Raw genomic sequence first — 22053 nt, forward strand, 5'->3', positions numbered from 1 at the left:
ATGTCTTTTATCCCTGTGCAAGTGTACGGTGTTGATACATATTTCTGTCAGTACCTTTAAACATACTGACAACATACAAATGTACAAAGAAAACGTGTTACACTGAATTGGATTTTACTTTCGTACCAAAAGGCATATCGGAAAATCTAGGTTTGATTCTGCCATCAATTAATTTTATTTCATTATGCGTAACTGTAGTAGCCCATACCTGTGTAATATCAGGTACATTAAGATACTTTAAGATGAGCATTGAGATGCATCTTCTCACTTGTACTCCTTAATGCAGCTGATAAACTTGTCTTCAGTTCCTTCCCCAGTCTTCAGTCTGATGTCATTGCCAGGTGTCATCAACTGAAATATATGGGGTCAATACAATTGCTTCTCTTGCTCTTAGCAAGTCTGAAGTTTTTACAACTTTCAAGGCCTTCACCTGACTTTCCCTGTCTGATTTTACTCTGACAAATCTTATGCTTTTTGTCATCCAGTGTGCAGTGAATTTTTGCCAGTTCTTCCTAAATATTACACTGGAAAAATCTTCACTTCTTCGTAACATGACTGATGTTTCTTTATTCCACCAGTCTCCTGTGCTAACTGTGTGATTACTTTTTAGCTAGCATACTAAATTCTCTGCCACAACAACCCTCTCCCTTGCAGTACTCTAAAAATGTTTCTTCTTGCACAATACGAAGTTTGTCAAGAAGTCTCTGGAATTCCATTGCTTTGCAAAATTATATTTTCCTTTACTTTCTGCATTGAACAAGCTTTACTTTGGTACTTTAATTGAATAGTCAAGACTTGATCCTTGTTTCTTTTTTAATTTGAAAGATACTGCTTCTCTTTTTGTAAGTGAAGCCTTGAAGATGCAAGCTACTAAATATTTCGACCAGACTAGTCATTTTTCTGATTACCCAGGAAAATTTTTGGTACTGTCGTCTTGTAATTTTGTGAGCTACATTTGACCTACATCCTGTAATGGCTTTCACTTGTATAAAACTTGCTTGAGTTATCACTTCCTCATAAAGTTCACCATCATTCTTTGCAGTGTAATGTAGATCCCTAAGTATACTTGTAAGAGCTCTAATATCTTCTAGCAAGAGCTTGGTAAAACCCAGGTTACTTGAAGAGTCAGAACTTGAGTTTCATAGTAGGGAATTGGCAGAGTTTATAGGAAAGCCTTTTAAAAGATAAATGGTCAGTTTTCACAAGCACATAGTTACTTGCTTTTATGTACTGAAAAATCAAGGGGTTAAGTTATGAATTCACATTAGTAATAATGAATGCTTTTGCATAAGGGAAAATAAAAAAGATACCAGCAGAATTATCCAGTATACTCCTAGTACGTAATTTCTTGCAGTAATGCTGCACACATGCAACTTTCAAATCTTTGTGTGTGTTCTTGAGAAGGCTGCGTACTCTGTGCAAAACAGAGTGTGGACTTAAAATGTGGAAGTCAGGAGGGCACTTGAATTTAGCATGTGGTTTAAGTTAGCTTTTTAAATTTTGGGAATCTTGTCCCTGATGGGTTGCTCCTTTTCCTTCCCTAAAAAGAATGGGGTGGGGGGGGTGAGAAGGAGGGAGCAGAAAGAAAATTTGCTGTTAAGTGCAGTTAGGCATACAGGATGTTTTTTCTTCCTCTCATGTAAAAGGTAATATTTGGTTTCTGCAGTACCTGCACATTGGAATGCTAATGCTGTGGAGTTTAAGTGGGTGTATATTATAAGTGTTATCCCTTGGTATTATAATTATTATCTGTGACTAATCCTGCCTATGTTGGTAAGGAGTGAGAGATTTTTACCAGAGGGGCATGTCTTTCTCTGTATGTTTGCTCATGGATAACGTAAATTGACAAGAATTCTGGTTAGAACAGTGAGGGTGACTTCATCTGTGGTGGGTTTGGGGAATTTGTGGCAGATGGACAAGAGATTTTGTGGGTTTTTAACATAGGTAAATTGCTATAATTTTAGGAGTTTGGAAACTGTCCAATTTCAAGTTTGATTTTGTTCTTGTATCGAAACCGTCCAATGCTTCTATTTAAAAATTAAATATTGGTAAACAAAGTTTTGGTGCACACTCAAAAAGACAAATCTGAATACTAGACTCTTGCAGTTTCAATAATGAATTACATTTTAAAACTATTCTTACACACTCAACATTTTTGGGTTTTTAAAGAAAATTAATTATAGTTTGGAGAAAAAACAAGCTGAAAAGGTCATGACTTTATGGTCATAAGGGAGGACATTTGTGACACAGATGCTTTCTTTGAGCTGGATACTAAAATTAATTAACTGGTAGAAGTATCTTCATTTTATTGATCAAATAATTCAGGTTAAAATGCCACAATACTGTTGAAAGTTTCTGTTAGTGTGTATATATATTCAAGTTATAATTCACTATAGCAGTTTTGGGGCTTAAGTTCAGCAAGAGAATTATTTTCTGTTTTTAAAAGGGTAGGGTTAATAATACCAGCAGCATGGTTGCCTTCTGAACTAAAATCTGATTTCCTTTTCCCTTGTTTCTTTGCCATCATTAGATGCCATGGCTGGTTTAAAAGGAATACTTGACAGTGGCTCGTTGCCTGCTAGATCAGCAGTTATGGCTCTCATTCAGTCTCTGGCAGAAAAAGGAGATCTAAAGAACCTGCAAGCACTTAAAAACATGCTGGAACACACCACAAAACCAATTGGTATACCTGCCTCACTAATGGCTAATGCTATTGCATTGGCTCATACTAAAAAGTAAGTATTTCTAGGACTAGTATATGTAATTCTTCTGTGCAGAGTGGTGAGAAATGGCTTGCATTATCCATTTCATTCTTATGGTGTCCTAATTGTTAAAATTCTGGTCAAGTTGAGCAGTGTGCTGTGCAGTTCTGTTCTGGTATCATTTCTCAAACACATAGGGATCGCTGTGAAGCATTTGGGAGGGCATATGGTCTTCTATAGTGGTGTAATTTAGCTTTGATACCTTTGTTCTAACATACTACATCTCATGTGAAGTGTTCTTCTTGGTGTTAGATCAAAAGCCCTATGAAATCTGAATGTACAATTGAATTACTTTATCAATATAAATGTGAAAAATCTTGGAACCTAGCACCCACCAATTATGCATACAATACTTGTTTGGAAACAAAAATCTGGTACCTGTTCCAGTAGGTGAAATGACAGAATACTATTCTGTTTACTCTCAAAATGTGAAAGTCAGACATATATCTGTGGAGTCCTTTTTTTTGGTTTTTGGTGGGTTTTTTTTTGTTACAGAAAAAATTGGCTGCTATGCTGGTTTAGGCCACAGTTTCGATCATTATAATTATCCCCACACTTTGAGCATCCTTAGATTCAACTGTTTAATACAATATCATCTTCTGCCTAGCATTTCTGCTTTAGTTGATACATTGGTACTGTGCTAGTTTATCCTTTGTATAAAACTGCATGGGGAAAGCACTTCTGGGAGAAAGGGCATACTATGAACTTCTCAAATATGCTTTGCAGGAGCCAGTCTTCAAGAACCCTACATACCCTGTTGTTTTATTTCAAACCAGTTTCATCAGGTAGAGCTCCTGTGTATAACTCTGCAGGAAAACTGTAGAACTGTGTAGTACAGAACAAATACTTGATTGCCTCACGCATGCAGACCAGAGAGAATAGTCACTGATAAGTGTCTGGAACAGCAAGAAGACTTGAAGGAGAGCTGTGCAGGCCAGTTCCAGTAGTGAACTCCCTCTATTTTCAGCTACTGAAAAACAATCTGACCATAAAGGACTGATCCTGTAAATACTTAGATCTGAGTGGTTCTTGGTACACAGTTTTAGTGCATTGACTTTTACCTAAATTAAATGCTCCAAATAGTAGAGATACTTCAGGATTTGTCTCATAAGGTGCATATTTTCCTGTATTTCCATGTCATAACAGCATTGCAAAGTCATGCTGTGTTCTTAAGATGTAGATCGGTGGCAGGAATAAATAAATAAATAGCTGTGTGCAGGCACAGGTTATTTAAGCAGCATCAACTTTGCTTTTCCCATACTACAACTAGTCTGAATCTATGAAAAGACTTAGCAGCAGCATAAATAATATGCACTTTATATATTCTTAAATATCTTGCAAATGACATTTAGTGTTGTCTTTTGCATCTAAAAAGGCAGGCATGGGAAAAAATGGGTAAATAATTAATTGAATAGCATTAAAAAAAATTTTAGTTGCATGCATTAATTATTCACATACTTTCTGTTAATGTTTTGGTTTTGCTTTCTAGATTAGCAGAACACATTTTCCTAAAGCAGCTAGCAGAACTCTTTTTTCTTAATGAGGCAAAGTGTGTCAAAATTACTTTAGGCTTTGTACAAGTCAAAGGTCATAACAAAAATTATTTACGGGTTAATTTATTCAGTCATAAATGGTTTCACTTTTACAGTATCTGAGTGAAGTGATAGGTACTCCACCATTCTGGGAAATATAACCTTAATGTAGAAAACAAAGAACTTAATGTAACTGCTTCTTGAGGTTTAGAAATCTTGATTTCAGAAACTAAGCCAGTTCAATCTCTTTTCTTAGCAATGACCTTGATGCTGCCATGGAATACCTTGAGCCTCTGCTTATCTCCGGTGCACAGAATCCTGATCAAGGTGTCCAAAGTATTTCCTATTTGTTAAGAAAGGTGTCTGAGGAAGGATTAGAACCAGCTTTGGGAAAATGTAAGTTAATTGCAGTGATACTTAAATATTCTGACTAGACAGAGGTGTTATGAAAGAGCTATTACACGTAAAACCTGCTCAGTCAGCATAAATCATGCCTGTGAAGTTTACAAAAGTGTCTTTTCAATCAAATATTTTTCCTTATGTACCCATCATTTTGCAGTTGGTGTGATGGCAGAACGACTGGCCAGTCAGTCTGGAATTTACAGACCTGTCACAGATCTTTTCCTTCAATATGTCAGTGCAGGCAGAGTGGATGATGCCAGATCGCTGATACAGGTAATGACATAACAAGAGAGGTACAGAAATGCTTAGAGCTCTTCAAAGGTTAACGGAGAAATTGTCAAGAAGAGGTGTTGTATAGCATAGGCTAGTACTAGTATGCTTTTGAATTAGTGTGCGTTGCAGTAGCACAGTTTAGGCTATTCCAAACCACAGGCTAGTATTCTAGTACTAATAGTAGTAGTGGGTGCCAGAGTTGGAAGGTATTTTTTCTAACAACCTGAAGGGAGTAAGAGAAGACTTGTATATTGCTTGAAATTCCATCCAAAGCAAATACTTTTATATGTTTGCTGTCTAGAAGAAGTTGCTGCTTGCAAACCATTTCCTTGCGACTTAAGTGCTGTAAACATAATAATTTACAGCTGTACAGTTTACAGACCAGAAGCAGGCAATGTCTGCTTTTCATGGACTTTATTTCACTTGGTTGCTGTAACATTGTATATGATGTGTTCAGGGTTTATTAAGAGCTGATTTTGCTTTCTATTCACTTGAGTGTCACAGATGCATTAAAAGACAAATGCTGGTCTTTGGGCCATAGTCTCATCTGAGTTAGCCGTCTTCAAGGGATGAGACAGCTGCATTCATGCCATTTTTACGGAGCTAAAGACAAAGCCGAGCCAGACGTGGGATGATGGGAGCTTGCACAAACAGGCTCCATCAGGGAGGCTCATCCCAGCAGGTGGCAGTCCAGCAGTCCACCAAGTCTGCGGATTGTTCTGTGTGCAAGGCCTCTTACCATCTCCTCATAGTGCATACTACTCGTTTACCAGTGCCTAAGTATTTTAAGCTGCTAAAGAAAATGTTCTGCTTCATCCATCCAGTTAAGACCATTTTTTGAGAAGAATGCACACCAGCAAATGTGTTCAGTTACTTGTGCTACAGTGTGAGGTGTCTCATTTGTATATTCCCTGCTCTGGAATATTACTTTGTTTATTGCTTTGCCTAACTGCCCATCTGAGTATTAATTTAAAAGGAGACTACAATTTTGATATAAAGCCTTCTTGGTATATAGCATGACACACAAAAATGGGAAAATCAAGTTATTTTACTCTTCCTGAATTTTTGATTGCTTTTTGATTGAAATGAATGAAATTGAATGAGTGAATGAAAATCAGTTACATTTTCTTGCTGCTGTGAAGAAAGGGGGGAGTTGCATTTTTAAGTAAAAATCTGTAAATTCTTAAAATTTTTCAAAACATGGAGTAATTTCCAGACATGTATTCCTAAAACTTGTTATTACACACCATACAACTGCTGGAATTAAATTCATGGCTCTCTAACATACTTGAAATAACATTGTATATGCTATATTTTGGGGGGAAATTTCTAAATATTTTATGTTAAGTGGACATTCTCAAATAAGCTCAAGTTTAAACTTCTGTGTATATGAGAAAATTTCGGTTTTTATATGGTTTAGGAAAAACTTTCAGTTGTGCTAAGCATTCTTTACTGCTATTGTGGATCGAGTATTCTGCTAATAGGTAACTAGAAGATAGGAATAATCATTGTCCATTATTTGTTACTTTCTTGAAAAGTAATTCATAATCCAAGTGAATTACTTTGCTTGCAATAATCTGACATTAGTACACGCATGGAGAATTCTCGCTTTCAAAAATGCATATGAGGGTCTATTTAACAGTTTAAGAGACAGCAAAAATGTCTTTTGTACTGTCTGGAGTGCAGATGCTTTTACTGACAAAAGTCAGAAGTGGTTTAGTGTTTCAGCATGAAAGGGGGCTTGTGGAGAACATTTCTCCAGCTAGGCTGTCTCTGCTCTCACAGCACCTACTGACAGTAGGTGAGAATGGCTAGAATCCGTAACAACATGTCACAAGTTTCTCCCATGAATATTTCGCCTGAGTTTATCTCCGTAAAGCAATTTTTTTGTCAGAACACTGCAGGTACATTTTTGTCTGTTTGCCTGATGGAATGTGGCTTCACACCTTTTCACCTGGACCTTAAAGAGCTTGTCAAACCATGTTACATGTACAGTACATTCATAATGGCATAAACTAGAATTTCTTGTTTGCTTAAGTCTAAGTCGGTAATCGAATGTAGTAAATCGATGGTATGTGCATTTTTATATGCACAGTATTCTCTTCTTCCTGTGCATTTTGGTACTGAAAATACCTTGCAGCTGGTAAAAAGCAGTGTGCCTTGTAAGAATTTTGAGACTGATGCTTTTGAAGAAAATACACTACAATATTGTCTTGTAGATTCTATTTTGCCCTTTTTTCTAATGTAAGATGGATTTTTGATTTTTATCTGGTCTGCCTCAAACTTTTCCAAGTTCAACTTCTCTCTCTCTCAAACACTGTCTATTGCAGTGAAAGCCTTTTATAAAATAGAGAGATTGAAATCAGTCCTTTGTATGCATAAGTGTAGGTAATTATACTTTAAAGAGAACTTGCTTTGTACATTTTAATTTTTATAAAGAAACGAGCAGTTATCTCCCTGACACCTTATTAAATGTATAATTAACCTTATGATCCCTAGCTCACTTGTGAATGCTTGGCAGTATAATTGGAGAGGAATAGTGTTTCTCTTTTTCATTCTTTTGCAGTCCTAAAACCATTTTTGTGGTATGTTGAAGTATTAGTTTAATTCTTTCCCCTATTGTTTTAAACAAACTTTATACCTACCATTTTAAAACAATGTTTATCAAAATGGTGCATGAAACAAACTTGTTTCCTGTGTTCAGTGGTATTTTTCTGGTGGTTTTGGGGTTGGTTTTTTTTTTCCTAATGTTCTCTTATTACCTTGTAAATAGGTAGTATATTATTTTAAACATCTGTGATTAGTAATTTTGTTTATCACTAACCTACTTGTGACTGCTACATTAACTATTCCTTTTTCTTTAGAGGTGTGGTGCGTTAGTTGAGGAGAAGAGAACTTTTATGAGTTTTATGGCTAGATCGGCATCTAGGCCTGGACAGGTATAGTTTTTTTTCATGTATATCATTGTATATGAAGCAAAATACTATTTCATCAACCTTTGTTGAAGTTTTGGACCTTGAACTTCACGGTTGACAGCTTTATCAGGTTTCTTGGGGAGGGAAAAGGTTAATAGGCAAAGCTGGTTACATTTAAAGGAACAATTTACTTTATGGAGCATGATGAAAAGGAGAGTGTAGTTAATATTTTTCTTTTGTTTCAGTCATTTCCTGCATTTCTGATATTATACTTTATATCCTGCAAACATTGTGCTTTAAATGTTTTACTGCGCTCTCCAGTTCAGTATCGCAACCTGAAAGTACTTATTTTGTTCACTACATTGTGTGAATACAAATGCAAGTTAAAACCCTCAGCCTCTCTCTAATGATAAAATGCCTCTGTGTTTACATTAAAAAGACACATTTCATATTACTTGTGTCGTGGTTTAACTCCAGCCAGCAACTAATGGTTTTAGGTGGTTTGGGCATGTTTCTAGTTTGAGTATCTGTTTAGATTCCTGGCGCTTTGCTCGTTCCCTATAAACCACAAAACCACGTTGATTTCTCTTTCATTGGGGAGCAGTGTCACAAGACAGTTAATACATAAACTAGAATAAATACTTTTCAAATGAGGGAAATTGCACATTTATGTTTTGTAGAAATTGCCATTAAATACTCCTAGATTAAAACCTCTGTTGCAGTGATGATAAATATAATGATGATAAACACCATCTTTTGTTGTCTGTAGAAGATATCAAAGAAACTTGAAATTTTCTAGCTTTTCAAACTGAAATTTTAATCATGCATAGAAGTTAATAGCATGTGATAAAGATGCTATTAATTGCTATGATTTTTTTTTTTTTAATTCAAGACCTGGGAGTTTTTGAAACTGGAATAGGAGGTTGAGGGAGGGAGGCTTCAAATTTAAGCACATTAGTGATGTGAATTCTTTTAAGCACTGGTCATGGCTACTATTGACCTCTAGGTCTGTCAGGCTGCTGAGTGGTTTGGATGGTTTTTTTAATTGATTGGAATTCTGATATATTCTCATTAACACATGAATTGCTTCCTTTAAAAAAAAAAAAAGGAAATAATTTAGAAACTGATGTTAAGACTTCTCAAGTAGGGATTTTAGTCCCATAATTTGTTTGGTTTATTTTTGTCCCTGGCTTCTTTGACTGTTTTGTATCTGCATATGAAATTTTGGGAAGGAAGTTATGTCTACTTTAGTTGTACAATCCATTCCTTGTTGTCAGTGCAGTTCATTTCACTTAAAAGATCTGAAATAATTATTCGAACTTTGGCAATTTTATTATGTTCTTTAGGATTTGAAATTAATGCTCTTTTTGTTTATGCATTAAATTTTGTAGGCAAAGATGATCGAGACACTTCTGGAACTTATTCCTAATCATCTAGATCCAGAAATTGCATACTGCTACCTCATGAGATGTTACGGTAATATATTATCCGGAACAGTTTTTTAGTAAGAGCTCTTGAGACATTCAGAAAAGTCATGGAAACCCTTAGAACTAACATCAATAATGCCAAGGGACCTTATTGCTTTTAGTGTAGATTGTTTATACCTGTTTTAATTTAGCCAAAATTAATATTCCAGATGCCTTCATTTGGATTTTCCTAAGTAGTTGGTTTGAAGTGCTAATCAGTTCTGTTTATAGTTGGAGAGGAACAGCTCTTAAAAAAATCAAGTTGCTTATTTAAATATGTTTATCTGCAGCTTTCACCCTTGAAAATCCAGGATGTGTAGCCCCTATGGCAGCGCTCAGTTGGAAGCTTACGTCTCTGTGCTGTAGTGTTCTTTGCCTTGTGTACTCTGATATGGTCCTCCAGTTTTGTTATAGGGTGTAAATACTCTTCACATGTGTATTACAAGCAGAAAGATATAATGACAGAAGCCCTTGTGCTCTAGTCTATCACAGAGGAAATAAAATAGGAATAACTTAAGTAGAATACTTCAAATCCAAATCCAAGGTATTCTGTTAAAGGAATAGAATTGCTGTATTTGAGTGAAGTTGTAGAAGTTCTCGTGATGTAGTAGCTAGCTTACAAGTTTCACTTGCTTAGTAATGTTCAAAACAGCAATCACTACCATAATTGTTTAGCTCCATAGTTTCATTCACAGCAGGGTAAGTTTCCTAACATGTTTTTACAAAACAAAAAAACCCTGCCCTTTTATCACCAGCATGTACTTGCTGCTTTATGCTTATCATTAGCCCTTTACTGCTTTTTTACCCCAGTAGAAACTCCATAAGTGATCTAAGTAATTTTTTCAATACCCTTGCCAACTGCATCTTAGTACAACAATTTCATAAAGACATTACAGAGAATCAATCGCTTGCTCCGTTATGCCTGAAACAGTGGTTAGAGTTTATTCAACATGCAAAGCCACAGTGTATGTGATGAACAGATGGCTGCTGTAGTTTCTTAGGCAGAGATATAGCTGGCTTGTGGCAAGTTTTAGAGGAGACATTCAGTACCAGCATGTAGAGTTTTAAAAGCTGTTCCCAGATTATTCTGTATGAGCATCTCGCCTGTATTGAGACAGGGATTTCCATTCCAGTATTGAGTAGAAAGTGCACATAAGTTACTTGATCCACTTCACCAAGGCTGGTCTGGTTGAGTCATACTAAGGCATCTTTGCATTTTCTATTGCATCTTTCTGTTCTAAGGAAGTAGGGTAGTGTCCTACTCTTAGGATGTTCAGGGGCATTATTACCGTGTATAATATATGGCAACAGAATATAGTCAGACCTGTACACATGAACAACAATTGAGCTACCTCTTTCCGTCATCCCTTCCCTTCCATTTTTGATGCTTTCTGCAGTGGTGAGTAGGTTAGTTTCATTTGGCTGCTAAAATGATCATCAGCAAAATATTTAGCACAGCTGAAATTTAGAAGGCTGTGCCTAGTTGTGTTCTAGCCAAGAGGGCTAGAAATAAGGTCTTTTATTTAAAAGATTTTAATTTTATTTCATCATTTTACAGTTAGTATGCTTTAAAATATGATTTCTCATTTTGGGCCAAGTCCAACCTTGTGGTATCATCATTTTCTAGAGAACAAATAGTTTTCCTGTCAGGTCCATGGTTAATTGTAATTAGTCAGAAAGGGGAATGAAAGATAACAGAGTGCTATTACCACACTTAGTTATTGTTGCTAGTTATGAAAATAAATGGACAAATAAAACAATAATTATGTATTTAGCAAAGATACAGTAGAATATAGATCGTATATCAGACATCCGCAACTGAACAAATAAGGGGACATTGACTCCTTTCCCTATCCTGAGATAGGATCCAGGACTAGACTTCCTTCATCTGGTGAGGTCCATGATCTTTTATGTATACCTTCTAGGAAAAGGAAACATGTGAAATCACATTTGGGTGGTCCATTAAATACAACCTAAGTATTAGGTCTTTTTTTTTTTGTCTTCCATGTAATAAATGTATCTATTGTAAAGACATAGAAAGTTAACAATTTCTATTCATTTTCTAGTGATCTCAATTTCATTAAACCATCACTACATGCAGTTTCTGCAGTAGCCTCCCACATTCAAAAAGGAGTTTAGCCACTTGCCAGATATGACTGGAAAGTTTTTTCTCATGAGAATGGGACACAAGCTATCCATTTCTGCAAAATTAAAGCTTTTTTTTTTTTTCTTTAAGAACCATTGTTTTTGTAGCCCCTGTGGTTGTGAAGATGGTGTTTCCAAATGTGAACAGTAAGACTTGAGACAGTTCACATGATGGAGATGTTTGCATTTTCCCAAGCAACAAAATGAATTTAACTGGACATGATGGCTTGCTTTTGGTTCACAAGGTGCTAGGAACTGTTGTACTGCTTCTAGGACCCTGAGGGCAACAGCAAAACTGTCAGGGGTCACTTCAGTTTCATCCTGATGCTTCTCAAGCAAATATCTGAGCAGCAGAAAAGTCTGTGGCTAAGCATGAGTCAAAGTAAAGGAAGGAGTTTATCCCCTCTTCCACTTTAGCAGAAGGAGAAACATATACTCCAGTCTTCCACAGTTAGAAGTGAATAGTGCTTTAAATAAATGAAGAATGGATTAGTTAGAACCTGTTGCAGGGGATGGTGCCTTTTATGGAATATCCAGGAAATTGTTACTGGTTACCTGAACAGCTATGGTTTGTAATAGTGTTAGTGGGTCAGCAAAAATTTTTTCTTACTCGGTAGGATGAAATGAGTTTTGTGTTCTAACATGAGCATCTGGCCATTGTTTTCTTTGTTCGTCTAGGTTACAGCTTTGATGTAGCCAGCACTTGTAACTAACAATATTCTGCCCTTACTTACGGGAATTAAATTCTGTCCTAGATTTTTCACATGCTGAATTTGGGTGGCTTTTGGTTTGGCTTTTGGTTTATCTTTTGTTTTCATTTTTTATCACTTGCTTCAGAAAGACACATGTGGCCCTGTGTCTCACATCCTAGAGTGGTGTGCTCTTGCCATGCAGCTCCTACTCCCGTGTGGTTCCAGCACATGCTTGAAGGAATTGATCATCCAACCTCGAATAAAAAGGAAAGCTAGAATGGTTGTGTATTCTGTTCTTTTATGTGAATTGGCAGTAGGATATGAAGAGTATCCAGAATATTTGGAATACTGTATATTAAAATATTTAGAATGTTTTGGCAAGTAGTAGGAGTGCATGACATCATGGAAACAGGTGAAAAGAGGAACATTTAATCACTGGGGTTTGGTTTTGGTTTTTTTTCCTCAGAACTGGATGGAGATGTTGCTTCTGTAAAGGCTGTGTATGAGAAAACAAAAGCGAAGAATATAAAGCTGCACGAGCTAGCTCTGAAATCTTTAGCAGCTTTTCTGACGAAAGTAGGAGAGCCTGTCCCTTTCACTGAGCCACCCGTGAGTATTGCCTAATTAAGAAATAGATCTGCAGAATTGTGTGTGTTCAGTGTTAATAAAACAAATTGCATGAATAATTACATAGGGATTAGATCTCTGCAGAGACTCCTCAAAGGAGGTAACGTATGAAGTACCGAGTGTTGTAGGAGCTACAGTAATCTTGCATCAGATTTGACTTGAGGAAATAAAACCTCTTGGGCCTTATGATATTTAAACTACTCAATCCTTACCAGGCACTCATCTACAGGTGTACCTTTATCAAATGTCCTCGGGGCATTTATCTAACCGATTGAACTTTAAAAGGCTTCTAGAATGTATTTCATTAACAATTTATGGGATTTAGTTTTCGTTACCTGGTTTCTATCTAGTACAAGTTGCTGCTTTGGTAGGATGGCATTTTAGAACTGTAGGAATTATTTTTCTGTTGCAGCTTTGCTTCTAGCTGCCTTGCTAACAAATGTATGCAACTCTGCAAATACACCTTATTTGAGGCTGACAAGTGGCATGACACTGAATCTGTCAAGACTGTAAATACTTCTTTCACATCATTCCTTTCCCTAGCAGTCTTCTAGAACCATTTTAGCAAAGCAGATTTTAAAGACTTAACACATTTTGTCTCTCTCTAAGCAAACTTTTAATTGCCATTTTCTAGCTGCTTTTTATATTCTAAAATGTTTTTTCTGTAGTTCTGTAAAGACCTGATGCTGTTTCTCCATATTGCTTCATCATAAATGTGATTTTTCATTTCTAATTTTGCAAAGAATTGGAGAAAATCTTGGTTCATCTTCAGGGTTCATCTGTATCTACAAGGAAAATAAACACATCTTTTTTCAGAATTCTCCTAAATGTACTTCCCTTGGTTTAGCCTTTTAACAGCTGTGGAGTTTTTCCTGCAATCTTGACATAACTTATAATCAGAATTTTTATTTGGACTGTGTAAATTTTAAAACCTCGAATGTCTGTTTCTTACATGTAGCTGGTGAAAACAAGAATGTTTTTTCAAAGTCACAGAAAATGATTTTCTGATTTCCCTGATTTCAGTTTTTCTCTAATGCAGCTTGGTGTTTTAGAGCGTCTCATAATTTTTTTTGACACAATCGCAGATTCCAGTTAAAAAGTATTTTCATTTTTAAAATGAAATTGATTATATTGTTGCATTTTGTAATAGAAGCTTCATTATGCATTTTTGGCAAGGTTTTCCTTATCCTTTTATTCTCTCTCTCTGGTATTTCTCTTTAATTATACAGACTTCAATACAGATCTAGTTTTGCATGACAGAGAATAATTGATTTTGCTTTTGTCAGGACATAAGACTTTGTTCAGAATTAGTAACTTTTCAGTTGGAACAGTGTTGAACTTGTTTATTCCACTCTATTTATAGGAGACATTCAAGGTCTATGTGGAAAAATGGAAGAAAAGAAAATTGGAAGTGTTATGAGCAGACAGTCTTTTATGTTTTAGTTGTTTATGAAATTGTTTAAATATTACATTCAATAAAAAATGTAAAAAGCATGTTGTTCTGTGTAATTTTTAATATAAATCTGTATTTAAACATCACTTTCCATAGCTGTAATTGATGGAAACATTCATTAATAGAAATGCTGTTAAAATTGCTAATGAAATATCAAGATACAACTTTCCTGGGCTCTTTCTGTCTTGATGTATGATCTGCTGTAACCTGAACTGTATTTTGGCTTCCGTTGATTCACCAAATACATATTTATCAAGAAAGTTGCCAGAGGGGTATGTAACTGTAACTTAAGCAACCTGTCTTATCTTCTGTTGCTCTTTGCCTGGTCAGTGTACTTTGGGGTGGTAATAGAAGAGTGAAGAACATCATCTTCAGGGTTCATCTGTATCTACAATGAAAATAAACACATCTTTTTTTAGAATTCTCCTAAATGTACTTCTCTTGTGTTGAGTATCTCATTAGGGCTTTTAATATTATAGGTGAAGACAAAATACTTCTACCTTTTACACTAGCTTGTGTGTTGTAGTTCTATAGCATCTTTAATTCATTCTCATAGCTGTTAGTCCAGTTAATTTTATGGAGACAAGAACTGCATATCCATGAAAACATGCCTTTTAAACCAGTGCCTGCTATTTGCAAGGGTAGCAGGTTTTACTTGCTGGGAGACTGGTGGGCATGCATGATTGGTATAAATGTAAGAGTAAACCTACTCTGGCATGACATTTTACGGTCCAGAGTTGTGGGATCATGAAAATAAGACACTTATAAATGACAAAAATAAAAGAATACATAGAAAATACACCCATTGTCTCTGTAAATGATGATGGAAACTCACAAATGTGCACATTGATCTAACCAATGTCATACAGTGCCTATGCAGTATGTCAAACAGGATTTAATGAAATGAAAGCTTGTTTCTGTGCATTTAATAACTTTATTTATCTTTACATTTTCAGTTAACCTTATTTTTCCTAAGCTGTTCCACATAGACAACACTGGGGTTGTTAAAAATTCAAGTGTGCACACAAGGTTTTGGCAAAAGTTTGGAAGACTTGTACAATAATCTGAAAGTTAGAAAGCAATTAGGACCTAATTGTTTTAAAAGTAAAATTTCCAGTTCCTTATCTAGTATATTTGCAAATACACAGAAAATTCCTGCTGTACTTAAAAAGAAAAAGAGGCATAACTAATCAGGAGCTGAGGAGAGTCATAAATTTTGTTTCCAAACAAGCTGGAGGAGTCGTCACTGTGTCTACCCCATTGGTGCTGTGGCTTTACGACAACCTTCATTACTTCACAAGCAGAGACTCACCAACATCCTGCACCTACATGACCCTGACCACTTGGCACCCTTTCTTCCCAGATTGTTAAGATGAGGCATTAACATCTGAGATTTCATTCATAGCCTAATGGTTGTGTGCCCTAGCTGAAAGCAAGCCTTGGTGGTACTCGGTTTATTTAATTTCACAAATGGAGATGTTTTGGGGTTTTTTTGTAAAGCTACAGCTACATTACATGTGTTTCACTGTAATAGCATAATTGAAGACAGTGTCAACCAGTTGGCAGCCCTTTCTCTAATGCCACAGCTCTTGTTAGAGGTTGTCTCAGGAATCTCTCCGTTTCACATGGTAGCTGTGTTCCAGTAAGAGTCGTCACATCTGAGTGTTACAAGGCAATGGGCCTGTGTGCTGCTAGAGCTAAGCTAGGATGTAGGATAAGGAAGAGAACATTGCTTGAGGCAAACACTGGGTCAGAGAATCAGAGAAAGTTGACAGCAGATCTGTCAACTACCTTTGTGAAAAGGAGGTGGTATCTTGTGGTTGTGGACCAGGTGCTGAACTGACTGTTTGGTGATGCACCTCCCCTGAGTCTGTGCTGTGATGCTGGCAGGTCCTGTTTGCTGGCTGCTGCCTGCTGGGACAGGCAAGCACATCACACCGCAGCCAAACTTGGGGCTGCATGTGGCTGGTTCCTGTGCATGAGTCTGTCCATGCAGGATTAGTACTAGTTAGCATCTGCATGTTTTTCTTCTAGCTGGTTTGACTTGAACTCTTAACAGAATAATGCCCTGTAATTTAATCATTGCAGCTGTGGCAATGGAAACTGAATTTGATAGCCTGTAACTGAAGAATATAAATTAAATTGTTTTCAGCTCTGAAATTGCATTTTGAGTAACCTCGTGAAAGTTCTGGGCTGAGTGAGCTGATTAAACCTCAGTGAGGCGCTGCAGGAGCAGGAGACCTAACACCACCAGGGTTTTGTGACAGCAGTGGCAGAGTAATGGGAGACGGTGCACACTGATCATTCGGGATCACACTGCAATAGCCCAGGCCCATGGAGCCCTGTGGCAGAGAGGGAAAGGCAGAGACGCAGAAATCATTCAAAGGAGAGGCAGCGGCTGCCATTATGTGGCAGTATTTTTGATTTTCTGTTCCAGTGAATGTTTCATGTGCAATTAAGGAATGATTACACAGAGGAGCGCAGCCTCTCCTGTCTTTATAATGTGGGACAGTGAGGGATTTGTGCCACTCCAGGACACAGTCATCTCAGTCTGAAACAAGGTTACACCGGGAAGGTTTTGCAGAATCAGCATTTGTGCTGACTCTTCTAGAATACGCTTGAAATGATATTTCTCATGCATTGGTGTGCCAAGACTCAGCCATTTCAAGCCTGAAGAAAAATGCAGTTTAGAAGGTCAGTGTTTCTTCACCAAATAAGTAGGTAGTTCCATTATTTCTTCAAAGAAGGAAACCTGTAAGATGACAAAATGCAGAAAGACAGCCTGGAGAACTTGTGATGGTTTGTTAGTCCAGAAACCAAATGCACCCTGTCATTCTGACACAGCACACACCCCTTCAAAGCAGAAAAGAATTATTTGCCACCAGCTGGTGGATAACTGGGATTGGGCAGGATCCAGACCAGGTGCAGTGCCCGTGAGATGGGAGCACACATTTCCAGAGGCCGCTGTGGAAAGCTCAGAGCGTGCTGACATGAAATGACCTGACAAGTTACTGTAAAAAGCAAACTGGGGGAGCATGTGTGTGTGTTTGCATAATAGTGTATCTTGATTGGGGTTGAGAGGACTGGGAAAAGCTTGCCGCTTGAATCCAAATTACTTGATCTCACTTTTGTGCCCTGTGCCACATGATGGACTTGCCTCTCTCTCCCACCACCCTTGAGGTAGGGCAGGAGGAGGACGCTTTTTGAGCTCAACAGGGGAAAAGTTTCCTTGTTAACCACCAATATAGTCATTCTGCAGCATGATAATTACATGCTGTAGTTCTATCCTGATCTACTAAAGCAGTTTGTTCAACTTGTCTCCTGAGACCCTTTTCTGTAGCAAGAAATGTAGCGTGGTGCGTTAGTAGCTGTCTGCAGACTTTCTTAATATGTACCCACTGTTGAAACTGGAATGGCTGAATGGATGCTGGTTTTGGCAGTAACAGCTTGGATGGGTTTTATAGATGGAATGCCTGAGCCAGCAGGATTCCAGCTGCAGTTTACAGTAATGAGGGAGGATCGTAACAGTGCAGGTAGTGCATCACGAGTGCACATAATGACAGAAATAAACTGGCAGCATGTTCACCAGAGTGCCACCGTATTTAATTGTTTTCTTGAATGTGTGGTGCTCCCAGACTCTCCAGGAACACAGCAGAGGAGGAAGTGACAGAAGTGATGGATGTGACCAGGAGGTTTTGCTGTTCAGCACGAGAAATCTGTCAGCATCCAGAAGTAATGGCCAATTTCCTGCACCGGTATATTGTTGCTGTAAAGGTGAAAAAACTGAGCATGTAAGAAAAATCTGAGATTGTCACTGAATTTAGCCTTTTTTAGCAAAGATTTCTCTGCATGTCTTAAAATTATTCTTATAATTTCTCTGCAAAGTCAAATGCAAAAAGAGGTTTCCTTTGCAAAACGGCTGCGGTCTCTAGTGGTTTGCCAGTACTTCTGTCAGTCAATGGTCAGAAGAAACCCAATAGCCTTTTGAGTCAGTGGCTCCAACTGAGACTCTCATTTAGTCCCAGGGCATCTTCCTGAGTACAAGTGTGCAGAGCTTCAGCTACAGGAGCGAAGTTCTGGGTTTCCCATTAGGTATGGAAATAAGCAGACATGGAAGTTTGAGGTTAGAGTTTTCTCTGCTGTTTCCTGTAATTAAGAAAAATGAGATAATAGAGACTGTCTTATGCAGTGCCTGCTATAGACGGGGATTCCCCATTGATCTACTTTTAGATAAAACTATTCATGCAAGGTTTCTCTCTGGTGCTCCTAAACCTCTATATTACAGCTGGCTAATGCTTCAGTTTCTCATGTGATAACCCTTACAACACCGTGATAAAGCCGTAGTAGCTATAGAATTGCTATTGTCTTCAGCAATAGCTCCACACCTCCTCCTAGTTCTATGTTTCTCATAGTTATTTCACTCAGCTCGAAGTGCCACTGAACTTAAGGTTCAGAAAGCATTGAGCCTCAGTGTCTCATAGTGAAAACAATGAGTCTTGAAAACCAGCAGCGAATTTAATTCTGGGTTTTGCAAGTATTTTGCATCTGCAGTTATTCGCATAGTCTGCGTGACCAGGGCAACTCTGAAAGTGGAGTTCTGGGAAGAGCTGTAGAGCACGGAGATGAATCTTCAGGAGAGGAGGGTGGATTTTTAGATGGAAAACAGTTTGGGCTGGAGGGAAAGCAGAGGGGTGCGGACAGGATGAGGCTGGCCTGGCCAACCTCCTTTAAGACTACTGAAGAAGGCTCTAAAAGGTTGTTTTGCTGGGTGCTGGATTTTTATTTATGGGAGAGGGGCTCTGAACAATGGTTGTCGAAATACAGGATTGCCGCAGAGGAGCTCTGGAGGGATGGGAAGGTCTGGGAAAATACCTAGGTGGGAAGCATGAGAGGTAATAAGACAACAAAGCTAGCAGTTCAGTGTGATGCCTTGGGCCTGATTGGATTGGGAGTGAATGACCATGAGGGGAGAGAGCACCCCTCAATTCTCTAGCAGCCTGGCTCAATGACACACCACATGCCTTTCTCATGGCTCCCACTGTCTCCTCCTCAGCCACTCACTTCTGGAGGTTCACTGGGGAGGAAAGCAGTGGCAGCAGCAAGGGCTGTGAAGGGTAAAATGGCTGCTAAACCCAACTCAGTGAAAGAAGAGGGCTGTGAAGGATTGATCAGAGCTGCTGATCCATGCCTGGTCCTCTCTTGCCTTTCCACCATGGGGAGTCATGGTGGTACTAGTCTTGTGACTACAGCTGGGTAACTCCAGAAACAGGAGCATCATCATCGTGTGCCAAAAATCCCAAAGGAAATTTGTTCCAGCAGCAGCTTCTTAAACACCACACTTCTCGAATTCAAAAGCAGCTGTAGGAGTAAGTGTGTTATTAATGTAATCTTGGGTACCTCTAAAGATGAGTCTGAACGTGGGACAGCATTTGGCATTGGGGCTGGTATGATTTCTTTGCATGTTCTGATACTGAAGCTGCAGCCTGAGGTGAGGCTGTAACCAAAGCAACTGCACCAGGGTGCTGAGCCCGCTGCCCAGCCATACTTGAAAAAACTTCCTGCCGAAACCAAAACCAAATCCAGCAATAGCCTTTGTTACTTGCAGAGTTCCCTGGGATTTCCCTCTGCTCAGTTTTCCTCGTGGCTTGAACAGCTCAGGTGTGGAGGCTAGGTCAACTGTAAGTCTTGATCATCTCTAGCAATTGTCCACTTTTAGGGCCCTCAGAACTCTTTATAAATAAAATTACACTCTAAAAATTGGGAGTATGATAGAGTATTGGAAAAATCTATTAGGAGCTGTAGATCTATAGACTTTGCTTTAACAAGTTTTTTGCTTTCCTTCATGATTTTGTTGACTCAGTCTGTATTTCAAACATTAATGCTCAGAGTGAGGAAGCCAGTAATACCACATGCTGCACTGGTTAAGCATGCCAGGGAGGAGAAAAAAACTCCAATCAAGTGCAATAGCTGAAAATAAATAATAATGTATATAATATAAAATTAATTCAAAATAAAAACCCTTTAGTTTTTCATCTTTTTATAGTTTTAATGACAGCCATATCTTTCATCATCTACAGTACATATAAAATACAGTGCTCCAATTGTTTTTATGCCCAGGAATACAATTTCTGCATTTGAGTGTCTTATTCGCTGTCATCAATAACATTATAAATTTGTCTAAATTCAGCAAGTAAAAACAAGGTTGAAAACTATGTTTTATACCACTAGCTGCAGGGGGCATGAAATTACGGTAATTTGTGGCTTTACTATTGTCAGTCATGTTCAAGAGTTTTTTCCAGTGGAAATTTATCGCATGCCTGTCACTGAACATACTACAAAGCTGCAAGGCATTTTTCCAATACAGAAGCATTGAGAAATTCCCTATGGAGTATGTAAAGCTAAAAACATCCATTCACCTTTCTTTTGTCTTGCTTTTAGAAGGGATAAACCTGAAGCAAGCATGTCCAAAGTATTTGGCAGTACTGAGCTCTGCTGTCATCAGACAGTGCACTTTTAGGTAGTAATAAGACTTGGCCAAAATGCTTTTTACATGATCACTAGTAGGAGTTGGGGAAGGCAGGAATTCTGTGTGCAGAAATACTGTGGGGCTGGTGGGATGGTTCTGGCTTTTTGACTGTTCCTGAAATGCTGGCCTGAAATGCCCCTTCAGCTCTGGGGGGGGTGGCAACCTGTGACCATGTTGCTAGGAATTACAAGCCAAATAGTTAATTAAATCGTAGAATCGTCATAGAATCATAGATTGTTTTGGGTTGGAAGGGACCTTAAAGCTCCTCCAGTTCCAACCCCCTGCCACGGGCAGGGACACCTTCCACTAGAGCAGGTTGCTCCAAGCCCCTGTGTCCAACCTGGCCTCGAACACTGCCAGGGATGGGGCAGCCACAGCTTCTCTGGGCAACCTGTGCCAGTGTCTCGCCAGCCTCATAGTGAAGAGTTTTTTTCTAATACCTATTTGTATTAAGGGGATGCTGAAATAGCATAATGTTGTTGGTGCTCTGCCTTTCTCAGCTGAGATCAGAGGCTCTTGGAGTGATGGCTGCCACAGGTTTGGCCTGTGACTTACCTGGATATCCAACGACTGCCTTGCGTAACATAACATGCTGCACCTGGCAGCAGTGAATTAGGGCAGCATGTGCCCTGTTTCTCAAAGTTTTCAATTGGGGCAGTACACTTTGCTGTTGCCTGGTTTGGAAGTCCCATTTTTTGGCTTTGTGCCTTTCTACAATGAGTTGAAGCACTGCTGTGAGGTGATCAGCTATTTTTAACTAAGAGTAGTAGGATATCTGGGTGTTTGTTGAAAAGCAATCATTAAGGTAATACTCGGTTCTTTCAGGGCACTCTTCTTGGCATCGGGGCTTGCATTGTGAGAAGTAAGAGGATTACTGGTGTTAGGGAGGAGCTGCTGCTGGAGGCTAGACTGGCATAGCAGCAGGGCCACATTTTTCTTCTGTCTTTCCTAGTGACACACAAAGTCTTCTTCATTTTAAAAAAGTTTCTGTTGTTGTTTTATAAACTCTTAACCCAGCCCCAGTAAACTTTCCCAGCAACAGTATGGCCTAGAAGCACAATGTTAACTGTACCTCATATGGCTGTGTATTGCTGCAAGGCACTGGGAATTTATTGTGAATTATGTGCTTTGTGCATTTTGCTTGTGACTATTTGTGAATGTTCATAGATTTCCAACTGCTATGCACTTGCTCGAAAATTCAGTACTGAAGTAGTACATGACTGTCTTGTGGGCTAATTTGCTTCCATACAAAATACAAAT

General features: G+C 38.3%; 1 protein-coding gene across 2 annotated transcripts in view; it reads left to right on the forward strand.

Annotated features, from left to right (window-relative positions):
- Positions 1-14702, forward strand: part of LRPPRC (leucine rich pentatricopeptide repeat containing) — a 91438-nt gene extending 76736 nt beyond the window's left edge. Inside the window, exons 32-38 of one of the 2 annotated variants that reach the window (XM_030499076.1) lie at positions 2531-2735; positions 4551-4690; positions 4854-4969; positions 7834-7908; positions 9276-9360; positions 12654-12796; positions 14178-14702. In XM_030499076.1, the coding sequence (XP_030354936.1) occupies positions 2531-2735; positions 4551-4690; positions 4854-4969; positions 7834-7908; positions 9276-9360; positions 12654-12796; positions 14178-14234 (821 nt within the window). In that variant the 3' untranslated portion in view covers positions 14235-14702. The remainder of the gene's footprint in view (positions 1-2530; positions 2736-4550; positions 4691-4853; positions 4970-7833; positions 7909-9275; positions 9361-12653; positions 12797-14177) is intronic. The other variant, XM_030499077.1, reaches the window with a different exon arrangement.
- The last annotated feature ends 7351 nt before the right edge of the window (positions 14703-22053 follow it).

This window comes from Strigops habroptila, chromosome 10 (assembly GCF_004027225.2).
Source record: "Strigops habroptila isolate Jane chromosome 10, bStrHab1.2.pri, whole genome shotgun sequence".
NCBI classification, from domain to species: Eukaryota; Metazoa; Chordata; class Aves; order Psittaciformes; family Psittacidae; genus Strigops; species Strigops habroptila.